This window comes from Falco peregrinus, chromosome 2, assembly GCF_023634155.1.
Source record: "Falco peregrinus isolate bFalPer1 chromosome 2, bFalPer1.pri, whole genome shotgun sequence".
NCBI classification, from domain to species: Eukaryota; Metazoa; Chordata; class Aves; order Falconiformes; family Falconidae; genus Falco; species Falco peregrinus.
Window position 1 is genome coordinate 17,936,037 of NC_073722.1, and position 23,043 is coordinate 17,959,079.

The window sequence follows — 23,043 nt, forward strand, 5'->3', positions numbered from 1 at the left end:
CTTTCATCACAAGCTAAATGGCATGCAAAATATCAGGAAAAGATAGAGCAAGCAGTTGTTTGTTCATCTGTTATTAATCCCTTTTTATTTTCAGAGGCTGTCTTCTGACATTGCCGCTTTATGCTGTGCTCAAGAGCAACACACAGCAGTTGAAATTACTAGTGACTTACTAAACTCTAAACTGTGTAAAGCAGAGGTGATCATTCTCCTCTGCTCCTGAGGTTTTGGGAAGGAAGCAAGCTCTTTGAATATTCCCGAATCAGAAGAAGCAAAGATGAACATCTGAACATAACCAACATCCAAAGAGAAAAAAACCCGTGCCTTCTCGACTGCTGCCTCTTTTACCTCTCCTGAGCCAATTAAAAGTAAGTCAAACCGGAACCCCGAGTTTCCCTGCATGTTTAAGGAAAGTAGTTAGTTGGAGGTTAGGAGTTCCAGCACACACAGCAGCAGCTGTCGGGGGCCCCAGTTAAGGCACTAAGGCTCGTGCAAAGCTCCATGAGGGACTGCAGTACAGAGACCGAAGCCTCAGTCCTCAGTTTCGTCTAGTCTGAAATCGATCCAGAGGTAGTACGAGTAATTTCAGTTGTACATGCATCGGAAAAAGAAACAACCCACATCCTCTAAACATTCACGCTCAACTCCAAAGCACTGAAAATTTCGTTCAAGATTTTTTCCAAATGCAAGATTCTCACAAAGACTGGTGATGCTCCACCAACACGCGGAATATCCCTAAGTTTTAATCAAACACAGGTTAACTTATAGTCAGAGAGACCGCTGTGTGACTCTACGTGAAACTTCAGTTTAGCAACTGTTTGCCTTGATGTTTTAGGATCGCATTAAACAGTGTTAAGGAATTAAACCTACAATTTCTCACAGCTCTCTGAAGTGAAATTGCTGAGATTTGGATAGCCCTTGATGAGAAGCCCCCTCTCCATTAGAATACCCGTGTCCTGGATTACTAAGAGGAGGGGATTTTTAATTTGTTCAAAATTCTACAAACCAGATGACTGTGCAGAGCTGCTCTGAAATGCATTCTTGCGTGTACATATACTTCAAAATTCATCTGTAAAGCAAATCTTAACCTCTGGGCCACCTCCTGGTCCCGACTGCATGCCAAACAGTTGACTCTACAGTGATTGTGTCAGAGCTGTCTTGCAAAACATTTGGGGAATCAATCTGTCCTCCATAGGAAACTCCAGAATCTCCCTGGGAGCTTGAATAGAGTTTGGAGAGGCTGAACAGAAGTTGCCCTGTTGCCACACAAACCTTCTTGTGCCCTAGGGAAGCGGTCTGGGCTGGCTGCGGGCTCAGCCCTTCACAGGGAAGGTGTCCGAAAAGATGGTGAGGAGAGAAGGAAGAGCTGGAATTGAAGAACATTAATACGACATTTATTCCTCTTTGTGCTTTAGCCTACCATACTTCCTGACCAAAATGAGTGCCTGCTTATCTTTCCAGGTTTCAGGTTCCCTTCAGCAAAGGTGCAGAAGGATCAGGAATTGCAGAACTAGCCAAAGATGTTTCTATATGGAAAGGATCCAAACTAACCTTCCACGGACACCTCCCTTGCAACTCAGCTGTGGATGCAGTCTCCTTTTCTGTTTCTGCAGAAGGCTGCTCCTACCATGCTGGATGAATTGAAAAAAGTGTGCGTGTTAGATACTGAAGACACCGTAGCTTGTTTCCTTCCCCATTCCTTTGTAATGGCCCTGCATCCTCCTCCTGCCAAACTGCAGGTTCTCCGGGACTTGAAAGAACACAATGAAAATGAGCCCGTAAGTAAAACCTGCAACTACCCTTGCTAAAACTACTGAGGTGGCTCCTCAGACCTACACTCAGTAAGCTCTGGTTTTCATTCAAGAAAAATCATGATATTCAAATTAAATTTCCTGAAATGCATGCCATGGAAAACTCTGGAGGCCAGAGATACGGGCACGGCTGAGTGAGCTTTGCTATCTTTCCCAACCTCATGGGTTAGTTCACACTTTCTCTCTCTGCCCAGAGCATTAGTGAGAATGCCAAACATTCACATTTGTCATAGCTCTTGTTTTAGGTGATGCAGAAATCATCTGCAAGCTAAAAAGGGGCGCTCATGTCCTCAAAACTGACTCGGGAAGACTATGATAGAGATAAATCTGAAGCAAATCATGATACCTGATTTTATCTGTGTAACTGTAGGCCAAAATATTTAGGACACAATGCTGTTTCCCAATGGCTAAGGTGCAAACTTCAGTAAAATTTCAAGACAACAGAGCATGCCTATCACCACAGTCTCTCCAAATCCTCCTCAAATGCAAAGCCACCTTATTGGGTAGGACCTCCCTTTACCTCTATCGCTGCTGTTGAGTGCTCCTGCAGATCTGCACTGAGGTCTGCTCTGAAGAACCATATCTAGGTCCTAACTTGAATTTTCAGGAAGAGAGCTACAGCAGTCTGTACTGGACACTGCACCTTGTTGTCACGGTTCTTTCTATTATTTCTATGTAATTAAAAAAGGACATGGTTTAGAAAAATTCTTGGTAACGCATGGGCAAAGCTGCTTTTTTCATAAGCTCCAGACAGCAGAGCTACTAAGGCTTCAGACTGCCAACGCCAAGGGAAGTTTGGGTTGCACAGCACTCCTACAAGAAGATGGCCTGAACACTTGAAAAAGATTACAAACATCTCAAACCCACCAAACCCTCCCCTCTCTCAGTTCTGTCTAAATCATAGCAAACTCCCGGTTTTGTAACATTCCAACCTCAGGACCTCACTGAAATACCAAAAATCTTCTCTTCATGCCAGTATTTATTACATGCACAGATTTCAACATGTTTTAATAAGTGCTCAGCACAGTATCAGCTCAATCCATTAAGATTCCCTGAGAAAGTCTTTCCTTTCTAATTTGAAACACCACTTTCCAGATGATGTTACTTCAATATTTCTCAATAACAGTAATAGAGTCCCAAAGTGTCTGAATATTATTGACTTCTAATTTACTGCCTGCCACTGAAGCTGCAAAACACTGTAAAGCACAGCCACACGCCTGACAGATTCTAGATGGAACCAGAAGGGAGTTAGCAGAATTTCACAAGTGTGATGCTTCAAACCAATGTATGAATTTCTCATTTTTTAAAAACTTTCTGTGAGTTCCAAACTGGTATGCCTCATGCCTTCTTACGACACAGCTGAGCCGTTCGCTCCCTGGGATTCAGACTAACAGATGCTCACCTTCATTTGGCATAGACAGAATTGATCTGCAGTAGACAGGCAGATGCCAGAGCCTGGCCCACCAGGAAAAAGGCAGGAGGTGGTACGAATCACACCCCAAATTGTGCTCTTCCTCAGATGTTGGCTGTTAGGTTGCAGTACCAAACAAGCGTTGCAAAACTATTGTTTTTCCTTGGGAATTCATGCTCCACTGTCCCTTTCAGAACAGCAGAGCTTGCAGAGGGACTGGAAGGGATGTCACAGGATATTAAGAGGCAAATGTATATTAAGAAAAGGGAATCCCAAGATGAAAGCTCAAGAATGAGTGGAGGCACAAGGAATGACTCATGCCCTTCCCTGCCTCCTGTTTTCTTTTGAATATAATCATATAAAAAAAAATTGCAGTAGGAGAGACCTACAGAGACTCTTGCCAAGGGATGGTACACACGCTACACTGCATCTAACAGACAGTAACGTTGAAAATGTGTTTTGCAGATCCTGCAGTTGCTAGCCTCACACCCTCTTTTTAGCTCAAGTTAAATTTTGAATTTGAAGTCTCTTCCCAGGTCTCAAAGAGTATTCAAGTACACTCATTTTACCCCTTCCAGCAGGAATCCCACAGGTAGTCTCTTCTGCTACAATACAAACACATTAACACCTCTTTTCAGTATACCTATATGCTTTCATAGCTGATAAACTATATGTGATTTTGGATGTGTTCCAGTCCTCTACTTTGATCCCAACTGGATACCTACATGCTCCTGACAAAAGGCACTTTCGTGCTATCTTTTTGTCTACGATTTCCAAATTCTCTGATCAACTGTACCAGTGAAACTCAGCTCAACCTCATATAGTTGCCATCAAGCAAAAGCTGATTAATGGCACAAAAAGAAAAAAAAAGGCATTTGAAAGCATCCAGTTTGCATAAGTGCCTGGAAACGCAACTAACTTGCCTTGGCTGAACTTCATGTGAGGCAGCAGTACGTGCAGCACACAGCTACACCCCAACACTTGGCCACTTTTGAAACCACATGTTCAGATCCATGCTGAAAATCTTAAAGGTGAGCGTTGGGGAAACGAGCAATGGATCATCTTCATTGTAGCAGCTGGGACCCACGGATCTACTCCAAATGCCACGCAGATCACAGACAGCATGGGGCTCTTACACTAAGTGCAAATTGCACTTTAAACTGTTACGCATATTTGAGTTAAAAGAGAAAGAAAAGAATGGCAACAGCCAACTGTCTTCACAGCTACGCTGAAGTCTCTTTGAAACAGATCTCATCTCATATGAGCAAACTTCGCCCAATAAAATCATCATAATTCAAACTCTTACTATATTCTTGGTAACATCCTAAGTCTAAAACCAAATACCACATACCTAGGGAGGAATCATCAGCTGAACAAAATCCAAACTCAGCCATCAGAGCCAACAGACACTTAAGCAGCAGGCTAACACACACCAGCTGATCGAACCTCCAGAGCCAGGCCACTCTTCATATTCTTTAAAAAAATCACGATGCTAATTGTTGGTTTTGGTTTTGGTTTTTTTAAAGATATAACAAGCCGTAAGAAAATACTGCTGGGAATATGAAAAACAACGGATTGCACTAAACAAAAGTGCAGATGTTTTATTATACTGAAGTTTAAGAAAACCCTAATAAATGCCAATCGTATTTCAAATGCAAAGACAAATTCTGCTGAGTGGTGGAAAGGCAACACCTTTCCCTAGAAGACATTCCTGTTCAAAAATTTTTCCCTAAGGCAAGCAATCTTTTCCCCCTGTCTGAATTCCTGGGAAAATACAGAATACTGTCAGATGTCAGGGGTCATCTCTTAATCCTACTGCCTTCAAAGACAGCTGGCAGGCAAAGGAATTTTTTTTCAATCTGGCCACAGAAAACATTAACTTCATCTGTTAACACTGACTTCTCTTCACACTCCATCTTGGATGTTCGTAGCTACACAGAATAAGTTTGGATTTTTTTCTCTCCTGCTCTCTTAATGGTGTTTTCTCTTTTGACTGTCTTAGACTAAACTATGTGCAGCAGGAATTCTGTTTTCCATATTCACCACTGTAATCCAGGCCTAGCCAAGTTTAAGACACTTGGCTGTTACCACAATGTATCTCTATGACTAAATCACCGTTTCCTTTTGGATCTGCTGAAGGACTCATAGATGAACTTGTGAGTACCATCCTTTACATGCCTCTCCAGTACTGAAAAGAAATGCTCTTCGATTGCTTTATTTCCCCACTAAGTCACATGTGCCTGTGGGACATAACTGTGGCCTCAGCAGCTCAGACCTTGAAAGCATTCAGACCATTTTAAGTTTTCCCTTTTCTTAAAAAACTCCACAGAAATACATTTCTAATCCTTAAATTAAAATCTTAATGAGATTTTGAAGACATTATTAGCTAGAGCTGAACACAGCTTTGGGAAAAGTCCTGGGGTTTTCCAACGTAGTTCCAGTGGCATCCAAGAGTTTGGGCAGTTTTCAGTGGCTCACACTCTTTCTGATTTAGCTGAGACAAGAGTGGCATAAGCATGGAAGAAACACTGAGCGGGAAGCTCAGAAGCAGACTACAAAAGCTTACCAGAACTTGCCAGGAATATTTTGGTCTGTAAATCCATCTGGAATTTGATGAAAAGGTGGATTTCTTCTCATGAGGCTCTGACTTCTGACAAAGAAGTCTCCTTGACAGTATTTTGAAATGTCTGCTTCAGGTGAGTCACAAGGAGCAAAGGTATCTGCAATGCAATTTCTACCTGGCACTCTCTGGAAAGCTGGAGGGTTTTCCTATTTTTCTGAAAACCAGCAGGCTCATTGCAAACTGACAGCACTTGAGTGCACCAATCCTCTAGCCCTGCTCGATCTCAAAATTCCTACTAGGTCAGTTAATTCAAATACCTCACCAATATTCACAAAGCAGTAATTTTCAAGTTTGACTTTTGCTAATGAAAATAGCAGTTAATGTGTTCAGAGAGCATTTTAATAAAGTTAAGAAACATACACTTTTTTTTGAAAATGCATAACTTAACATTTGTATTAACTGGGACAGTTATCACATACTGGTACCTGTAGTCTGTACAGATTCCAGAGCTTTCCTATAGTAACATAGACTTTCTTATTTATGTAGATGAGATGATCTGAAATTAATCTTCTCCATGTTTTAATTTCAATGAAGACTTTAAAAATGAAATTTTATTTAAAGTCAGAAGCACCAAAGTGCAATGGTAAACCAGTGCAATGGTTTAGTTAAGATTAACATTTTATAATCCTTCTTTCCATAAAACTTGGCAGCAGCTGTGAGATTTTTCCTAGCTGTATACTGTGCCATTCAGGAATGTTCTTACTCCAGGCTAGAAATGAGCAAGCTCCTTATATTGGTAGCCAGTGGACACAGTAGACGTTCTTCTGAATACTTAAACAGAACTGTAATTTTTAGTTTCTATACAGACTTGCCTCTGTGAAGTTTACCTGCAGCTGCATAAATGCGTCTCCAGCTCTTCTCATACCTAGGAGGCAAACTAGATCTGCTCATCAACAGCCATGGAGGGAGGGGAGATAATACAGTATTAGAGACCCAGACACAAACCAGTTTTTCTAACAGTGAAAACTCTTATTCATGGGGTCAAACTGGATAACAAATGAGTATTAAGTTGCAAATGAACATACAGATTCCAATTTTTTTCTCTTTTTTTTTTTCTTCTCCCTCTTTTTTTTTTTTTTTTTTTTTTTTAAACTTCCAACTCACCTGAATAAACCCACCACTAAAATGTGGTAGCAGTTGTGACCTGGCCCACATATGCTGCATTTCAGGCTATGGGATTTCCAGTGATTTAAAAAGTAGCACCATCCCAGAATTCACACAATATTTTCTGCATTTTTTAAAAAATTCAGTTGTTATTTTTAAGTGATGCTGAAATGTTAAAAGGTATTTTAAAAATATTTTGTTGCTATCCCTGAATAAGACAGTCAGAAACAAAGTAATTCTCATGTTTGAATGATTATTTTAAAAGCTATGTTGTTTAAATTATATAGCATTTCTTTTTTTCTGGAAACAGGTGGAAGAATATGACTCAAATATCACTTGTTATTGAAAAAGAAGAGCAACCCACTAGCCATGGTGCAATATTTTTACACTGAAATAGCTTTTTTCTGTATTCTAGTTGCCTATCAACTAAAAACTCAATCAGACTTCTCTCCAAATAGATTAAATGGAAATACTCTCAGTATTTACAGCTGAACCTCAAGTATAGTTTGGTCATTTAGTTTTATTTTGTACATTAAAAAAATAAAATAAAAAAAAAAAAGAGGAAAAGACCATAATATTTGGAGGAGGAGTTATGACAGTGTTTCTGAGGTGTTGTTACCACTGAAACACAGCGTAACTATCGCACTGAATTACAGGTCTTAGCAATGCTGGGAGCTGCTCTGCACATTCAGATTACAGCAGAAGGTGGGCGAGCAGCCTGCTCCACATGTTGCAGGAAGAGCTCAACGTCCATGGAGCAACATCATAAAGCATCCACTACAATAAAAAACACCACTCTTCACTGACATGTTTTGCATCTGATAACTTTCCCGTCCATGTCCCTATAAGACTGGAAGCCAGTACAAACAGGAGGTATCTGCAGTTTCCCCATCTACCCGTTAGTAAAGTACAACTGCATCTCCACCGGCTACCAGGCAGAGCTCTGTTTTCCGAGAAAGTCAACAGAGCTGTGAGAATAGGACAGGCAGGACCTAACTCTGACAAACACTACAGGAATCACTCAAGAGCCAGCAAAAAAATAATTACTTCCATGACTACATGTCTGTAAAAGCTGGATTTTCTCCACACCAACTGCAAGTGTCTGCTGATGCCATGTTTTGATGGTGTCTTTCTGCCAATGTGCTGAAAATAACACATCTTTTTGTTTCTGAAAGTGGAAAACATGTTATGTTGCTGCATTTTATTCTGATGGGCAAAATACACACTACTTACACTTCCCAGCCATCACGGGCAGGTTGCCTGGCTTGGCCTGTGATAAACCAAAGGCTAAGTAGATACCTCCTCTTTTGTTTTCATTTTCTAATATTGCTTTCACCACCTTGGAAGTGGTAAAAATAATATCACCCAAGACGAGAAGAACAAGATGGGAGGGAAATACAGTTTAATTAATGACACAGACCTCATGCAAGTAAAGGAGAGCCCATTTTTAAATCCAGAGAATCTGATTTCAGGCCAATTTGGAAACCACAGCAGATAAACGTTTGCCTTAAACTGGGAGAGTAAAATTCTTCATTTTGTTTTAAAGAAAAAAATGTTGTATTGACTCAACTCTGAGCCTATACAGCATTGAGATGAATACAAATCCATGATGCATTAGCAAGCAAAAGATTATGATGCCACCACAAATGTTATGAAGTCACTATTTCCAAAACATAAAAGCAGAAAAACAGATTTACAGGAACCAGATGGGCCACATTAGGATTCTTTTTTTTTTTTCTTATTTTTCCTTTGAAGAATAATAAGTAAAGCTATCCAATTTGCAGTCATAATGCTTGTTTTGTATATTGCTTATTAGTATGACATAAGACTACATAAAATGGAATGATAACAGGTTTAAATAGAAAGTAACTTATTTGACTGAAATAATTCTGTGTTCTGTTTTTCATTTTCAATTTTGTTCGTATCAGTAGTGTGCTATTTTCATTTACTCATACCTCTGGGATTCAACTTTTTGCTTCTATCTTTACAGTCCTGGTATAGTCATTATATGGTAAGAGGGACGGGGTGGAGGAGAGGAACAAATAATAGGTGAAGCTGTAGCAAATGGCACAAGGATACAGTCCCTTCCTGGAAAGAGGATTTTGTGGCGAACCATTTCTCCCATAATGCATCCCACAGACCATATATCCACTAGAACAGCAGAGACAGGGAAGTGAAGAAGGAGGAAAAAAAAAGCAAAGTTAACTACAACATTTCACTCCTAAAGGAGGGGAAAAAGAGCAGGTTGATCAGAACAGTACAGTTTGTTTCATGGTCTTGTTGTTTGTTTTTTTTTCCCAAGTCTCATCAAAAGCTAAAATAAGTAAGTAAGTAAAGGCTGTGTCAGTCAGCTCAATGGTAGTTAGTAGCAATGGTGGAAAATCAACATTTTGGGGAAAAGGCCCACAGCCAGCAAGCAAAGATCAAGTAACAACTGCACAGACCCCTGGTATGCCCTGAGTTTATGGTGAAAAAACCCAACTTTTTTTCCTTTCTTTTTCTTTATAGAAAAAACAAAAGCAAAAAACCCCAAACCCAGACAACGACCATCTGGAATAAATCCTACTTGCAGCCAGGCAGTTTCTAGGCTTTGTCCTGCAGGACTGAGTCTCTCTGCAGCAGTACACAAGAGGTTCCAGATGGAACTGCTCACACGAGTAAAGGCTGCAGAGTTAAATACCACTTTTAAGGGTTACTTTAAACTCCTGCTTCAGGATCTGTACCTATGTCCTACCTATAGGCACCTATCTATACGTATCTGTCTGTACCTACATACCGTCTGGAAAGAACTGGTAAGTATGACCCATGTGGACTCTGCTTTTTACTGCATGGGTACTCAAAATAAATGGTAAAACAAATGCTTCACAGGACAAGTACCAGCAAGACTAAGAGCATTTCTTATCTTCCTGATCCTGCCTCCAGCTTTTAGATGCAGTATGCATAGTTACATGATCTGCCTGACTTGGGAGGGGGGTGCGGAGGTGGGTTTGCCCTTTAAGTCTTACAAGAAAAAAGACTAGATAGATAGTGACACAGAAAGAAAAGACCTGTATTCCATGTGATGGGGGAAAAAAACCTGCTTTCAAATGCTTTGAAAGACTACTTTTTCCCTCAGCTTTGAATCCTCATTTTGCGGTTAGGTTTGACCTACACAACCAGTTTCTCCTCTTTTTCTTCCCCCTTCTTATCCTTCAAAAGCAATCCAAAACAAACTAAAGAAACAAACAAACAACTAATTTCTTGGTAAAACAAAATAAAGGTGAAATGTTCCACTTGGGAAAAGGAGGGTACAGGTATCGGGGGCATGGGACAGCAAGAGCATGCCTGAGGCAGTGGCAGAGTTTTCTTCGTAGTGACAGTTTTGGGACCTTCCACAGAAGTGCAGCAACTGGTGATAATTATGCATCTTTAGCCAACCAAGTGCAGAAAGAAAATGAAAGCAGTGAACAGTCCTTATACAGGCAGTGTACATAGTAAAAGGGAAAAAACCCACAACCAGTAGGGGAGCTTCAGTAATGTGGCAACATAGGCCAGAGCAGGGAAGCAAACCACCACCCTGTTGACTTCCTTGGAAGCTGGATCAGAGCCCCCAAGCAGACCAGCTCCTCAGACAGCTGACCTTCATTTTCAAATATTCAGTTTTCTTTCTCTGTTTACTTTGTTTTCACTTTGTACAAGTTAAGATGAGATCATTCATCTTGAGCCCGATCCACTGCCCAGGGAAGTCAAAGGAAGTCTCTCTGTTAACTTCAATGGGCAGCTGAACAGGACCTTTGGATGTGGCAAACATTCTCAGTACCTTCCCAGCTGTGTACTTCATTGCAAAAGTGTGTCTAACTTTTTCTTGGTGAGATTTTAACCGTGAAAAGCAAGTGCTTTCTCTGTCCTTTCAGGGACACAATAACAACACATTGGTAATCATCTACTAAATGTCTGCAGAGAAAAAAAAACAACATGCAAGGGTATTCATTTCACAATAGAAAGAACTCTGGACATTGACTAAGGAGCTATCTAAATCATGCTGAGCCTAGATCAGATCTCTAATGGCACTTACCAAAAATACCAGTTACAAAATACTTTAAGGAAGATTATTCCTTTATCAGGTATTATTCTGTATGCTTAGACTCTGGCTAATAATTCTCTGCTTTTTAGACTTTCATGTTAAAATGCATACTGTAAATTCATAAACATTACAAATAATTAATGCAGAGACTTGCTAATTTTGGAAGAGGTTGTTTGAGCATGCCTTTATCATTGCTTAAGTCATGGAATCGGCTCCCAAAATCAGTTTCACTGCCCTTTACAGGATGTCGCTGGCTGATAGTAAAAGTTCTCCTGCAGGTTAGCTAACCACTTCAAAGTAAATTAAGTAGGAGACTTCTTAATAAATTCCGGGGTTTGACGTTTGCTGTATTTGTCATAGAAAAGTCTCCTTGTCAAACAGACAAGTGGTAGCTTTTGACAGCTGAATCTGAGTCATAGCAGACTTTTCTCCGCTATACATTGCATCCCATCCTTTCTTGCCTGGTCTATCTGGCATTCAGATGCAATTCTCTGTTTTGTTACAAAATGAGTTACTTACAAAGTTTTCTCTTCATCCCCTGCAAAATGTGAGTTATTCCTTACCTGCTTCTCTATAGTAAGGACCCCCTACCTGCTTTTCACTACCTTTCCAGGGACCAAGAGGTATCCAGACCCCTCACAGACTGTTCAGAGAAAAATCCTCTTTACATCTAGGGAGATTACGTGCAAATAAGATGTATGGGGTTTTTTAGCTTCAGCTTTTTCCTCTTCTCACCAACTCTACTTTCCATTAAAAAGACTAAAACTGCAAAATTTATACCTAGATCTTGACCACACAAAATCTGTCAGCAAAACCTGGGACTTTAGTTAAAGCTATCATAAAGACAGAAGCCATTCCTGAAATTCAGATCTAGCTCTGGCCTTGGAAAAATTCTGGAGGGCTAGGATTCCTATTTGAGTTTGTACATCATCTTCTTCCCTCGAACAATTCAGAGACCCAGACTCAAATTTAGAACACATCACTCATTCAGCAGTTCCAGTGGTTCCCACACAGTTTCACAGCCACAGAAGCCAAAGACATTCTGGTCAGAAAGAACTAATTGTAGTTGTTAAGTTTAAACATGATTAAGAACAAGTTTTTCATTACTCTGTAATCCCACACTGATAAACTCACCAGCATCGCATCCCAAATACATTCTGTAGCTGCAGTGCACAACAGTGAGAAACTGCTCTAAATGACCTGCCTTTTAAATCCAAGATGTCATTCCCCATTATGTATTCTTTTTCTCCTTCTGGTGCCCCTTACAACTGTAGAGGCAGACCTTACACTTCAGCTCACACTGTGCCTGCTATGAAATTGCAGCCCTACCGTTCTCCTTGTAGCCCATTCCCAAGATGACCTCTGGTGCTCTGTAGTAACGCGTCACCACATATGGAGTCATCATGAAGCTAGTGCCTGCAGTCCTGGCCAGTCCAAAATCCAAAATCTTCAATGTGCAGTCAGATTTTACCACAATATTACTCGGTTTTAAATCCTGCAAAAGATAGTGAAAAGACATATGACTGTTCTTCATAAAGCCAGGCCCAGCTGTGATATGGACCGATAATTTAGATCACACTTTAAATATTTTTTTACTCTTCTGACACTTAACAGTTACTATCAGAAATACTTGTAAAGACACAGCAAAACCTTGCTACTGTTTCTCCAGCAAGCTCTCCTGGAAGATGTTCTGATTTGGCATACTGTGGGCCTTTACCTAGATAGCAGGAGCCTACTGATGTCACATCAATCACATTTAGCAGTTCAAGAAACTAGGATTACTATTAGAGTACTGTTCTGGCTACGTAATTTTTTTAATGCTGTATACCTACTAGACATTTCAACTGTAGATATGGAGATAACTTAATACTTCATTTATAATAATTCCACTCATCCTTTGCTGGATGACTATCTGGAAGCCAAATCTATCCTCCTTTGCTAAACACACAACATGCCAAGAAAGGAGACCTTTGTGTATGGTAAAGCAACATCCGCTTTGTAACCCACTTTATCAGCTCTTCTTTTCTTCCTCGCAACAGAAGTGAAGCATTTTGGGATTATTTTTTTTTCAGCTGGAAGTCCCAAATTAGTAAAAGCACATTTCAATTCCCTCCTGCTCACAGTCACATGAACTGTTCCCTTGTCAAAAATCACACATAGAGCTACCTCTGGCATTTGCAGCCAGGTACCGCACCTTTACCAGACACAGCACTCTGACATGGAAAAGCAAAATGAGAGGATGCATTTAATATAGACTTAGAAGTCTTTGTTTTAGCACACATAAATGATGGCAAATGCCAGCTCCATATGCCCTGACCTCTGTGGATTCTAACCAAGCAATACTTAGATCACACTAAAACATCAATTGGAAGTGTCTGAATGTCATGCAAGGTAGATGTAGCCACCTGCCTTTTCAGGAGAAATAACATTTATCTCCACATTTCAGAGAACATAATCACTTTCACGATTTCCAGTGCTTATTATTTGGTTATTATTTATTTTTAATAACCACATTACCTTTTGGTCTGCCTAGGTGCACTGATAATTCCATTCCTAACACAAGCATGAATCTACTCTGCCAAGGGGATGGGCTCAAAAATTTACAGTCCTTTTACTGTGAAACAGGGCTTTGATCCACAGTAGACAAGAAACTCAGGTGGTTTCTAAAGTCTTCATATGATGTTATATGCTGCCTTAAGTTTTAAGCCAAAGACCCCTTACCCTGTGAATAATTCCTGCAGAATGAAGATGCTTGATACCACAGAGCATTTGGTACAGCAGATAAGACATTCGCTCATGGTCTAGCTCCATCTGAATCACCTGGCACAGATTGGCATCCATTAACTCCATTACCAGGTAACTGAATGAAAAGGCAAAGTCATACGGTTATGGCCTGTGTTGAAGAGGAAGCACAGCATCATCTCAAATAAGTAACAATGCATTTTCTGGCTTCAAAATTCACTTTACTTCTGATGCCTGGGAGTAACACAGCTCGAGCCCGGGCCCACACACAGCAGTACTATTGTGGTGTTTGTTTTTTACTGCAGTAGCTCGCTGCAGAGACACCGTTCTTTTAGCATCCCAGCGAAAAAGGACAACTGCACTGGTGCATTCCCCACAACAAGGACTCTACCCTACGTGGGCAAACTGACAGCATGACACCGAAACACGCAGGAAACAGAAGATCCACAAGCAGCAAATGACATGACTGCTTGGCCTTCGACCATATGAAGAACAGCTACCACAGTACACGCAGGAATTGAAGAGTAGTAGAGATGTCTGAGAGGACAAAAATACGCTTCCCCATGTGGAACATCTCAAAAAATCCCCCTAAGATTGCATGGTTTCGCACAGTTATCATTACAACTAATTGGTCTTGCACTTCTGATAAATAACCTTCACTGGCAACCTCAGCAGGATGTTAACACAATCCCTTTAGCAGTAAGTTACCATGTTAAACACAGCTCATTTCTTGTGAGACATCTCATATGGCTGCCATTCAGCAAGACCTGGACAGGCTGGAGAGTTGGGCAGAGAGGGACCTGATCAAGTCCAACAAAGGCAGGTGTAAGGTCCTGCACCCGGGGAGGAACAGCCCCAGGCACCAGTGCAGGCTGGGGCTGGCCTGCTGGGAGGCAGCTCTGTGGAGAAGGAGCTGGGAGACAGCAAGCTGCCCACGAGCCAGCTGTGAGCCCTGGTGGCCAAGGCGGCCAACGGGATGCTGGGGGGCATGAGGAGAAGAGCGGCCGGCAGGTGGAGGGAGGTGACCCTCCCCCTCTGCTCTGCCCTGGGGAGGCCGCAGCTGGAGCGCTGTGCCCAGTGCTGGGCTCCCAGTTCGAGACAGACAGGGAACTGCTGGAGAGGGGCCAGCGGAGGGCTACAGAGGGGGTGAGGGGCTGGAGCAGCTCCTTTATGAGGAAAGGCTGAGGGAGCTGGGCCTGTTTAGCCTGGTGGAGACTGAGAGGGGATCTTACCGGTGTCTACAGATATCTTAAGGGCGAGTGCCAAGAGGATGGGGCCGGGCTCTTTTCAGTGGTGCCCTGTGACAGTAGAAGGGGCAACGGGCACAAACCAGAACACAGGAGGTTCCTGCTGAATATGAGGAAAAAATTCTTTACTCTGAGGGTGGCAAAGCACTGGTGCAGGCTGCCCGGAGAGGCGGTGGGGTCTCCTTCTTTGGACATACTCAAAACCCACTTGGACATGACTCTACAACCTGCTCTAGGTGAGCCTGCTTTAGCAGTGGGTCGGACTAGGTGATTTTCAGAGGTCCCTTCCAGCCCTGACCATTCTGTGATTCTGTGATCTCACAAGCACAGCTGATTCATAACTGAAATGTTACATTAAAGCACTCAAACTTTGGGGAAAACACTAGCTCTCCATTTCAATGTCAGCTGCACACCTTGTCTTCTCTCCAGCACTAGTTACCTCCTCTGCCCTGCATAAGTCTGCAGTGACAATATTATACAAAAATTCCATATACTAAACCCAGAACAACAGTCGCCTGACTTCAGCCATTGCTATCTGTCTGCTATCACTACTGACGAGTACAGAATGGGAATACATTTCCATATGATATATACAGAATATAGGGAAGACTGAAAGGAAAAATGAGTACAGCCACATAAAACACTGAATATTTAATATTTTATTCAGGGCAGGTTCATACTATGCATACTAGTGCTTGTGCAATAGGGCAATGCTCAGTGGTGATGCTACTTCTCTACACCTAGCACTAGTTCCCCAGGCAAGTAACTTTACACAGCTAAAAGTTATATCAAAACAAATATGAAATGAGGAAATGTTTCACATCAGTCTCTTTTTACAGGAAATTAAATCAGAATGAAGCGCCACATATCAAAATCTCACACATGTCAGGGACTCACAGAGCAACCATCATTTCCCAAGCAAACTAACAGCACAAAAACAGGCCCTTGTAACTATCGCTTCCTCTGCATGTGAAGCCAAAGGCAAACCCACTAGCCCTCTCACAAAGAGCCACCAGCAGGCTTTGCGTGCTGTTACAGTGCTTAGGAAACACAGTATTTGGCACTTTGTAAGTGTCAAAAGTGCTCTCAAAATGGGAATGCAGAATATCTGTCTACCCACAGCATAGACTACACATGATCTCTTTTAGAGGGGCTTATAACCTTTGTATTTTGCCGAGTTATTGCACTCAAGATATGCTATAATGCCTCACACATCTCTAAAGCTTTAGTTCAATTACTGCCTTTGTTACTTACACATCCTGGAACTCCTCCAGAGATTTCTGTGGCGTGAAGACATTTAATAAACTGATAATCTGAAAAGCAAAGTAAGACAAAAGGATGAAGAGAAGTGATAAATGTAAGCAGTTGAACCCATTTTGAAGTGTGTGTTAAAGGATAAACTCTGATTTTTAACTGCTCGATTTATACTAACACTTCTCACTTCATGGATCTGCAAAAAGTCAACAACATTCAAAATAAAATACTGCAGATCTCTAAGATCTCTTCTAAGTGCACTTGAAACGGTTTCTGAGAGAAGGATTAGTGACGATCAGTGACAAACCAAAATGCTAAGGATCAAACCGTCCTCTGAATTTTGAAGTTACAGGTTCAAAGATCAACTTCAGCTCCATCTAGTATAGCAGTCCTTGTGCTACAGCCAGAAATTTCCTGTATATGAAGAACGCTTATCTAATGGGGATAAATAATCAAGGACCACCTTATTAAAAATAAACAGAAGACCTTCCCCTTCCTTCTTTCTGACATGGCCTCAATTCCTTTGAGGGCACATATGCACACACGCTGGCACAAATTCCATCATGAGAGGTACTCCTTTTTAGCAGAAGCACTTGAAAACACTAGGCACATTCTGGGCAAAGACATCTTGCCCAGATGTCTTTTTTACTTTTTTGTTGTGTTGTTGGTTTTTTTAATGGGCTGGGCTGTTGAAAGACACTGCTAAGAATGTGTGAAACAGCAGAGAGGAAAAATGTGACCTCAGGGATTGGAATTTCCTGTGCTTTCTTTCTGTGTGGGCAACACACGTATTAGCACAGCTGCTATGAAGACAGTATCTGAATGTCTCCCTCCCTGCCTCCATCACCTGTCTAGGCTTTCTAACAGAAATGGTTCAATATTCTTTCTGTCTACTCCACATCTTCTGAGTGATTCTTGCCTCCACACAGGGGCCTTTACAATCCTCTCCTTCCTTTGCACCTCTCTGTACAGACAGATTAAAACTCTGACCCAGCCAATGTGGTGCTGTTATCAGCTCTTATGCAGCAGTTTTAAAATTATATATTCAAAATTAATAATGCTCTTGCTGGCCTCTGCTCTCTCCAGTCCATTAAAAACATGAAGTGAGAATGCATAATTCTCCTGCCTACAGGGAGAACTACTCACTTCTCCCTGCACTTTCAAAGCCCTGTGCATTGATCTGACTGAAAGTAGTTTCCATCCAAGTCAACAGGGAAGAGACAGGTACAGTCCTGATCAACACAGTGGGTAAGCTGACGCCCAGGAGCAGGGCAGAGAGCGCTATAGATGACAAGTCCTGCTGTTTCCCGTTTTAGGGTCAGTCTTTTTTCTTTCCATGTGAATTTGCGATTGAGAATAAGTGTCAAATCTCACCTTACATCATGCTTTTCAAACTCAGTTATGCTTTGCGTAAGCAGAAAGAGTCATTGCAGGATGTGAGGCAAGAGTAAACATGCAGCAAACTGAAAAATTCACTCCTAATGAAAAGGAAGGGGCGCACAGGTATGACACCAAGCCACAGCAGAATTTGAGAAACTGTAGGAAAACTAAATCCTTGGGACGTCCCTTGACAATGCAGTGGAGCAATCCTACATACAAAAAAGCAAGCTGATACAGTGTCAGGCAGATAATTCTAACAGATAGATGGTTAAAATTAACATACAGCCCTGGCATTACTCTTTTGCTGCGGTGTAGAATGTTTTCATTCGTTATGGATACTGAATGTTATATAATAGGTAGGGGCTGTAAGAAGCAGGAAAGTCTAGAATCTGCTAGTGCTGTTTCTTTCAACAAGAACTCTGCGATTTGAAGGAATGGCACAATGTGTTGAGGCCTCAGAGTCCCTGGCTCCACAATGTGAGCTTACACACAAATACATGAAAACAGAAAAGTGCTTCTGGCTCTTAAGGCAGTTTTGCTGCAACCTTCACCATGAGAACCCCTCATCTTGTACAATGCATCGATATGACTGGGTTTCAGATGAAGTCCAAAACAAGGAGCAATGCTTGTGCATGGGTACCTCCAACTCAAGAGACAGAGCTTTTGTCACAAATCCCAGTGAGAAGAGGATGGAGCCAGGATTCCAACAACCACTTACGCATTTCTGGATAAGGAGTTGACAAGAATGTACTCTGCTCTCTCCCCTCCTATCACCCTAAACCTACTAGCAGCATCTCCATTTGACATAGCCTTTAAATAAGCACATGGAAGATCCTCACACTCTCATGTGGCCATATAGTACCAGAGAGACTGTAGCCCTTGAGCATAATTTATTTTTCATTTCTTCTGTTTTAAAAAGGCACCCAACAAAACAATTTCCTTTCTAACAAACAAATATACATACCACTTCTCCAGTTTCCTACTGAAAACTTACATTTTTATGATTCACACACTTCATGAGGACCAGCTCCCTGTAAGCTCGCTTGGCATGAGTTTGGTTCTGAAATGGTCTGCTGAGCTTCTTAATGGCCACGTTTCTGTCAAGGATGGCATCATATGCAGCACTGCAGTAATTACAAACACAGGGGTTATGCATCTTACGAGGATATCCTGCATTTCTCATGGCAAATTCCTGAGCCTCAGTCTATTATTGCCTTTTTTTTCCCCCACCGGGACAAAAGGAGAGTTTCTAGTGATAAAAAAATAAGACATCAAAAGGAAGCACGTACCACCACATTGGCAGAAGACAGCATGCACCACTACTTCTGAACTCCAGTTCATAGGAAATTAACACTTTCAAGGGGTGGGGGGAAAAAAATAACTTCAAATAAAAATACAATAAAAACTGGATGAGACAAAAAGTTGTTTCACAAAGCAACTCTCTGTGCATTTGGTACAGCGGAGAGGCTTTTGCTTTTTCTGTCATGATCAAGGACACCTTCACCGAGTGGCTCAATAAAAAATTGCCCACTTTTATCTAGAGTGAAGTCTGTGTTTTCCTTATGATATTCCTAATAGAATCAAGTTATTTAATCATTCTTTGAGACCATATCATCCAATTCCAATAACATACCTAGAAACAGAACCATTTCACAAAATTTCTTTACCATTTCCTTCTGATAATGAAAAAAATTGTTATATACACTTAAGTTAAAAATTTTGAAAACAGGAAGAAATACAGGCTCTGGTTTGCATAGTGGGATTTAAAACTGAGCTCCCAAAATTCTCCTTAAACTTCTAAAGGTTTTATGCAACATTCAGTTATTTTGACAATCTTCGCCTCCTATGAATTTGAAACACTTATTTTGGTGGTTCAAATCTGACTACACAAATCTTGACTTCTCCATTTTCGAAAGCACAGTGATTTTTAGAAACATTCCCAAATGCACAGTCCTCAAACCCTCTTCCTGATCCTTCCTTTTACCAAGCATGAGGAAATGCATGACACAAGTTTTCTTCTACTTCATAAAAAGCAACAGTGTATTTCCCAAGATAAACCCTCCAAACCACTAGTTCTAAAAATAATGACTTTTTAAAGCACCAAACATTCAAAATCCTGGCATTTTTTTTCTTATTAATTTCTGCTTATTGTAGACATTCACTGACATTCACTTACACATTCTTACTGACCAAGTACAGAGCAGAAAGCATGCAAGCATCAGAAGCTTAGTCACAAAGCCAACAAAAACGTACAAGTGTTATAAATAAGTAAGAATGTGTTGGCAACGTATGTCTTGGAAACCACACAGGTGGAGAAGGATAAGAAATATTTCAATTATACTACTCCTGCATAAACAAATACATCCCACACATAAGAATAACTGTTTGCTAAAGGTGATGAATTTTGTGAAGAATGCTTTAGTCCACTGTCGACATCTGGGGCAGGATATTGGGATTTCACCCGAAAACATGTTCAGAGGGAAAAATCTCTCATGACTGCCCTTGCAGGTATTCTGAAATTGTCAGGAAGTTCTATTTTAACATTTTCACAGTGCAACTATTTCAGATAAAAATGTTAATTTATAGAAGAAATTAAAAATAAATACTAAATTTCCCCAAATTATCAACACTGTGAAACGGCAGGTACTACACCTGGGGAGGAACAACCCCAGGCACCACTGCATGCTTGGGGGCCGACAGTCTGGAAAACAGCTTTGCAGAGAAGGGCCCAAGGGTCCTGGTGGACAACAAGCTGAACATGAGCCACCGATGCACACTCAAGGCAAAGAGGACAACAGCATCCTGGGCTGCATTTAGGAAGACTGCTGCCAGCAGGTCACGGGAAGAGATCTTTCCGCTCTGCTCAGTGCTACTAAGGCCACATCTGGAGTGCCGGGTCCAGCTCTGGGCTCCCCAGTACAAGAAAGATAGGGACACACTGAAGTAATTCCACTGATGACCCATGAAGATTATTAGGGACTGCAACACCCGTCATACAAGGAGAGGCTCAGAGAGCTGGGCTTGTTTAGCCTGAAGAGAAGGCTCAGAGGGAATCTTACCACTGTTCTTAAGTATCTGCTGGGAGGGGTAAAGAAGATGGAGCCAGACTCTTCCAGTGGTGCTGAGCAACCTGCTCTAGTTGACTCTGCTTTGAACAGGTGGGTTGGACCAGGCCACTCTTCAACGTCATCCATTCTGTCATTTGGTAACAATCCTTTCTTCTCTTTTTCATCAATAAGGCATCTAACTTCCATGACTCAGCTAATACGCTAGGCACATGTGTAAGCAAAGATACTGTACTCACTAGTCAAAAGCATATATGAAGCTGCTTAGGTGATAAGGCTATCAAAGATCCAGTCTGATTTGACTTCATTCTGGCCAGAGAACATCTCTCAAACCTTACATTAGGAGGAACAAGATGCGTGATGTATAGCTTAATCTTATGTAGCAGAACGCAAACCTCCTGTAGCAACTGCCAGAATTGTGTCTCATTCTCATTTAGCTCAGCCACAACAGGGCATCATAAAGGTCACAACTAAAATAGGCCTTAATTCCATTAAGAAAGTATTGAACAAATAAAATGCAAAGCCAAAGAATTTAAAAAACATGGTCTTTCAAGAATTAAATGTTTTGTCTCTAATATTCATGGACATATATTACAAATACACTTTAGCAGACAAATCTTAGCTAATCCATATTACTTGATCACCCCACTTCTTTTAAGAAGAAAAGCCTACATGAGACTCATCTGAGCTACGCGAGAGTACTTTGAATCATTTTAATAATCTTTTCTCTTCTCATATTTTACTCTCATTAGTTACATCATAAAATCATAAAATCATAAAAACATAGCTAACTAGGAGTTGGAAAACAGTAACAAAAGAAGTTTGGCTGGGCAACCATTTTCTTTGGTTTCTGACCTCCTTTGCCTTTCTGAATTTTCTCTCTCCATCAAAGCAAGAGATAAAAAAGCATCAATCTCAAATCAGAAAACCAAAGGCTTCCTTAAGTCTTTGGCTTTTATGATCCGTTCCCAGTCCTTTACATACCACGGAGGAAAATAAAACAAGTAAAGTAATCCTTTGTACAGGGATATTTACTTTGAGATACAAGGGTCTTGACTGCAGTTCTATCATTGTCTTCTATCAAATGGAAGGTGTCCGACTACTTCAAGAAGTCAATACGTAAATTCATTGCACTGAGTAAATTAATAGCACCGATGTTTTTTTTTTTTTTCTATTCACCAGAGAGAAGCTTTTGTTTACAGACAGCCATCTATGCATTTTACTACAATGAAATTACAGATACCACATGTAGGTCCTCTCTCTGGTGCTTGCTACACAAAATCCTTACCTTGGAACACCAAGGTTAGTATTGATGATAAGCCTTCTTAAGACAAACTTCAATCACTGGCAGAAGAGTGGCTGTATAAACAGGTGACTCAAGGGAGCAGGAATAAGAGAGAGAGAGTAATGAGTGTCTGCGAACTGCTATGAAAAGGCTGAGCGTGAAAGTCAATTTCAAGATCTCCAATAAGAGACTGGACTTGCATCTAAAAGCCTGTGCTTCTTTATCTGGAAACTCTATCATAACACCTCTTTCTCAACTAATAATTTAGGTTTTAATTTATACAGTTGCCCTATTTTTAATACAAAGAATATAATTCACCCCAGTCTTGTAATAAAATTACAGTTTTACTGCAACATGAGCTCAGAAAAATCCTCCAAGTTTACTACCATCTCTGGCAGCTAATACAGACAGAAAATGCAGTAAATAATCTCATTCCCTATAAATTCTGTTTATGGTTAGTTTAGCAAGGTAAATGTTAGTGCTAAAAAAGCCTTTTTAAACAGTAAATAATTTGAAACAAACCTATTTAGCAGAGATAAAAAAATTTTAGCCAGATGTGAATACAAATTCATGACTACCAAGAGATATATGTAATTACAGCTATTTAACAAGTGTCTTTGCTGACTTCAGCGGGGGAAAAAAAAAAAAGAAAAAGAACTAAATTAAACTCATTCTAGTCATATTTACACAAACCCAGATCACCATTTACCGCTGACATTGTGTGTGAGTTCAGACTGTAATGATCAATGAGCAATGCTCTGTTATCATACAATTGAAGGACCAGGAATTCATTTTATACCTATTTAAAAAAGCAAAGAAAAGGATTCTATTTCATTTCCAAGTTTTTATTTCAATAGACATTCACCAAGTAAATACTTAAAATTATTCTTCCCACATAGGAATAACTTTTTTAATCATCAATGAAACTTCACATTTATCAATTCCATTATATTCTACCCTGCCAAAACCACAGAAAAAAAATTTTAAGTGACTCTTAGAGACATGTTCCTAGGATAACGAATGGCAATTTTTGATAGTCTTTAGTTTTGAGATTCTTCAGA

General features: G+C 40.7%; 1 protein-coding gene across 8 annotated transcripts in view; it reads right to left on the minus strand.

The window, feature by feature from the left end:
* MAPK10 (mitogen-activated protein kinase 10) overlaps nt 1–23,043 on the minus strand; it is a 168,845-nt gene that overhangs the window by 39,349 nt on the left and 106,453 nt on the right. For 7 of the 8 annotated variants that reach the window (XM_005230096.3, XM_027795191.2, XM_027795165.2 and 4 more), the window contains 5 exons: nt 18,627–18,756; nt 16,253–16,311; nt 13,731–13,869; nt 12,339–12,504; nt 9,026–9,097 (listed from right to left, as the gene is read on the minus strand). In XM_005230096.3, the coding sequence (XP_005230153.1) occupies nt 9,026–9,097; nt 12,339–12,504; nt 13,731–13,869; nt 16,253–16,311; nt 18,627–18,756 (566 nt within the window). The remainder of the gene's footprint in view (nt 1–9,025; nt 9,098–12,338; nt 12,505–13,730; nt 13,870–16,252; nt 16,312–18,626; nt 18,757–23,043) is intronic. The other variant, XM_005230097.3, reaches the window with a different exon arrangement.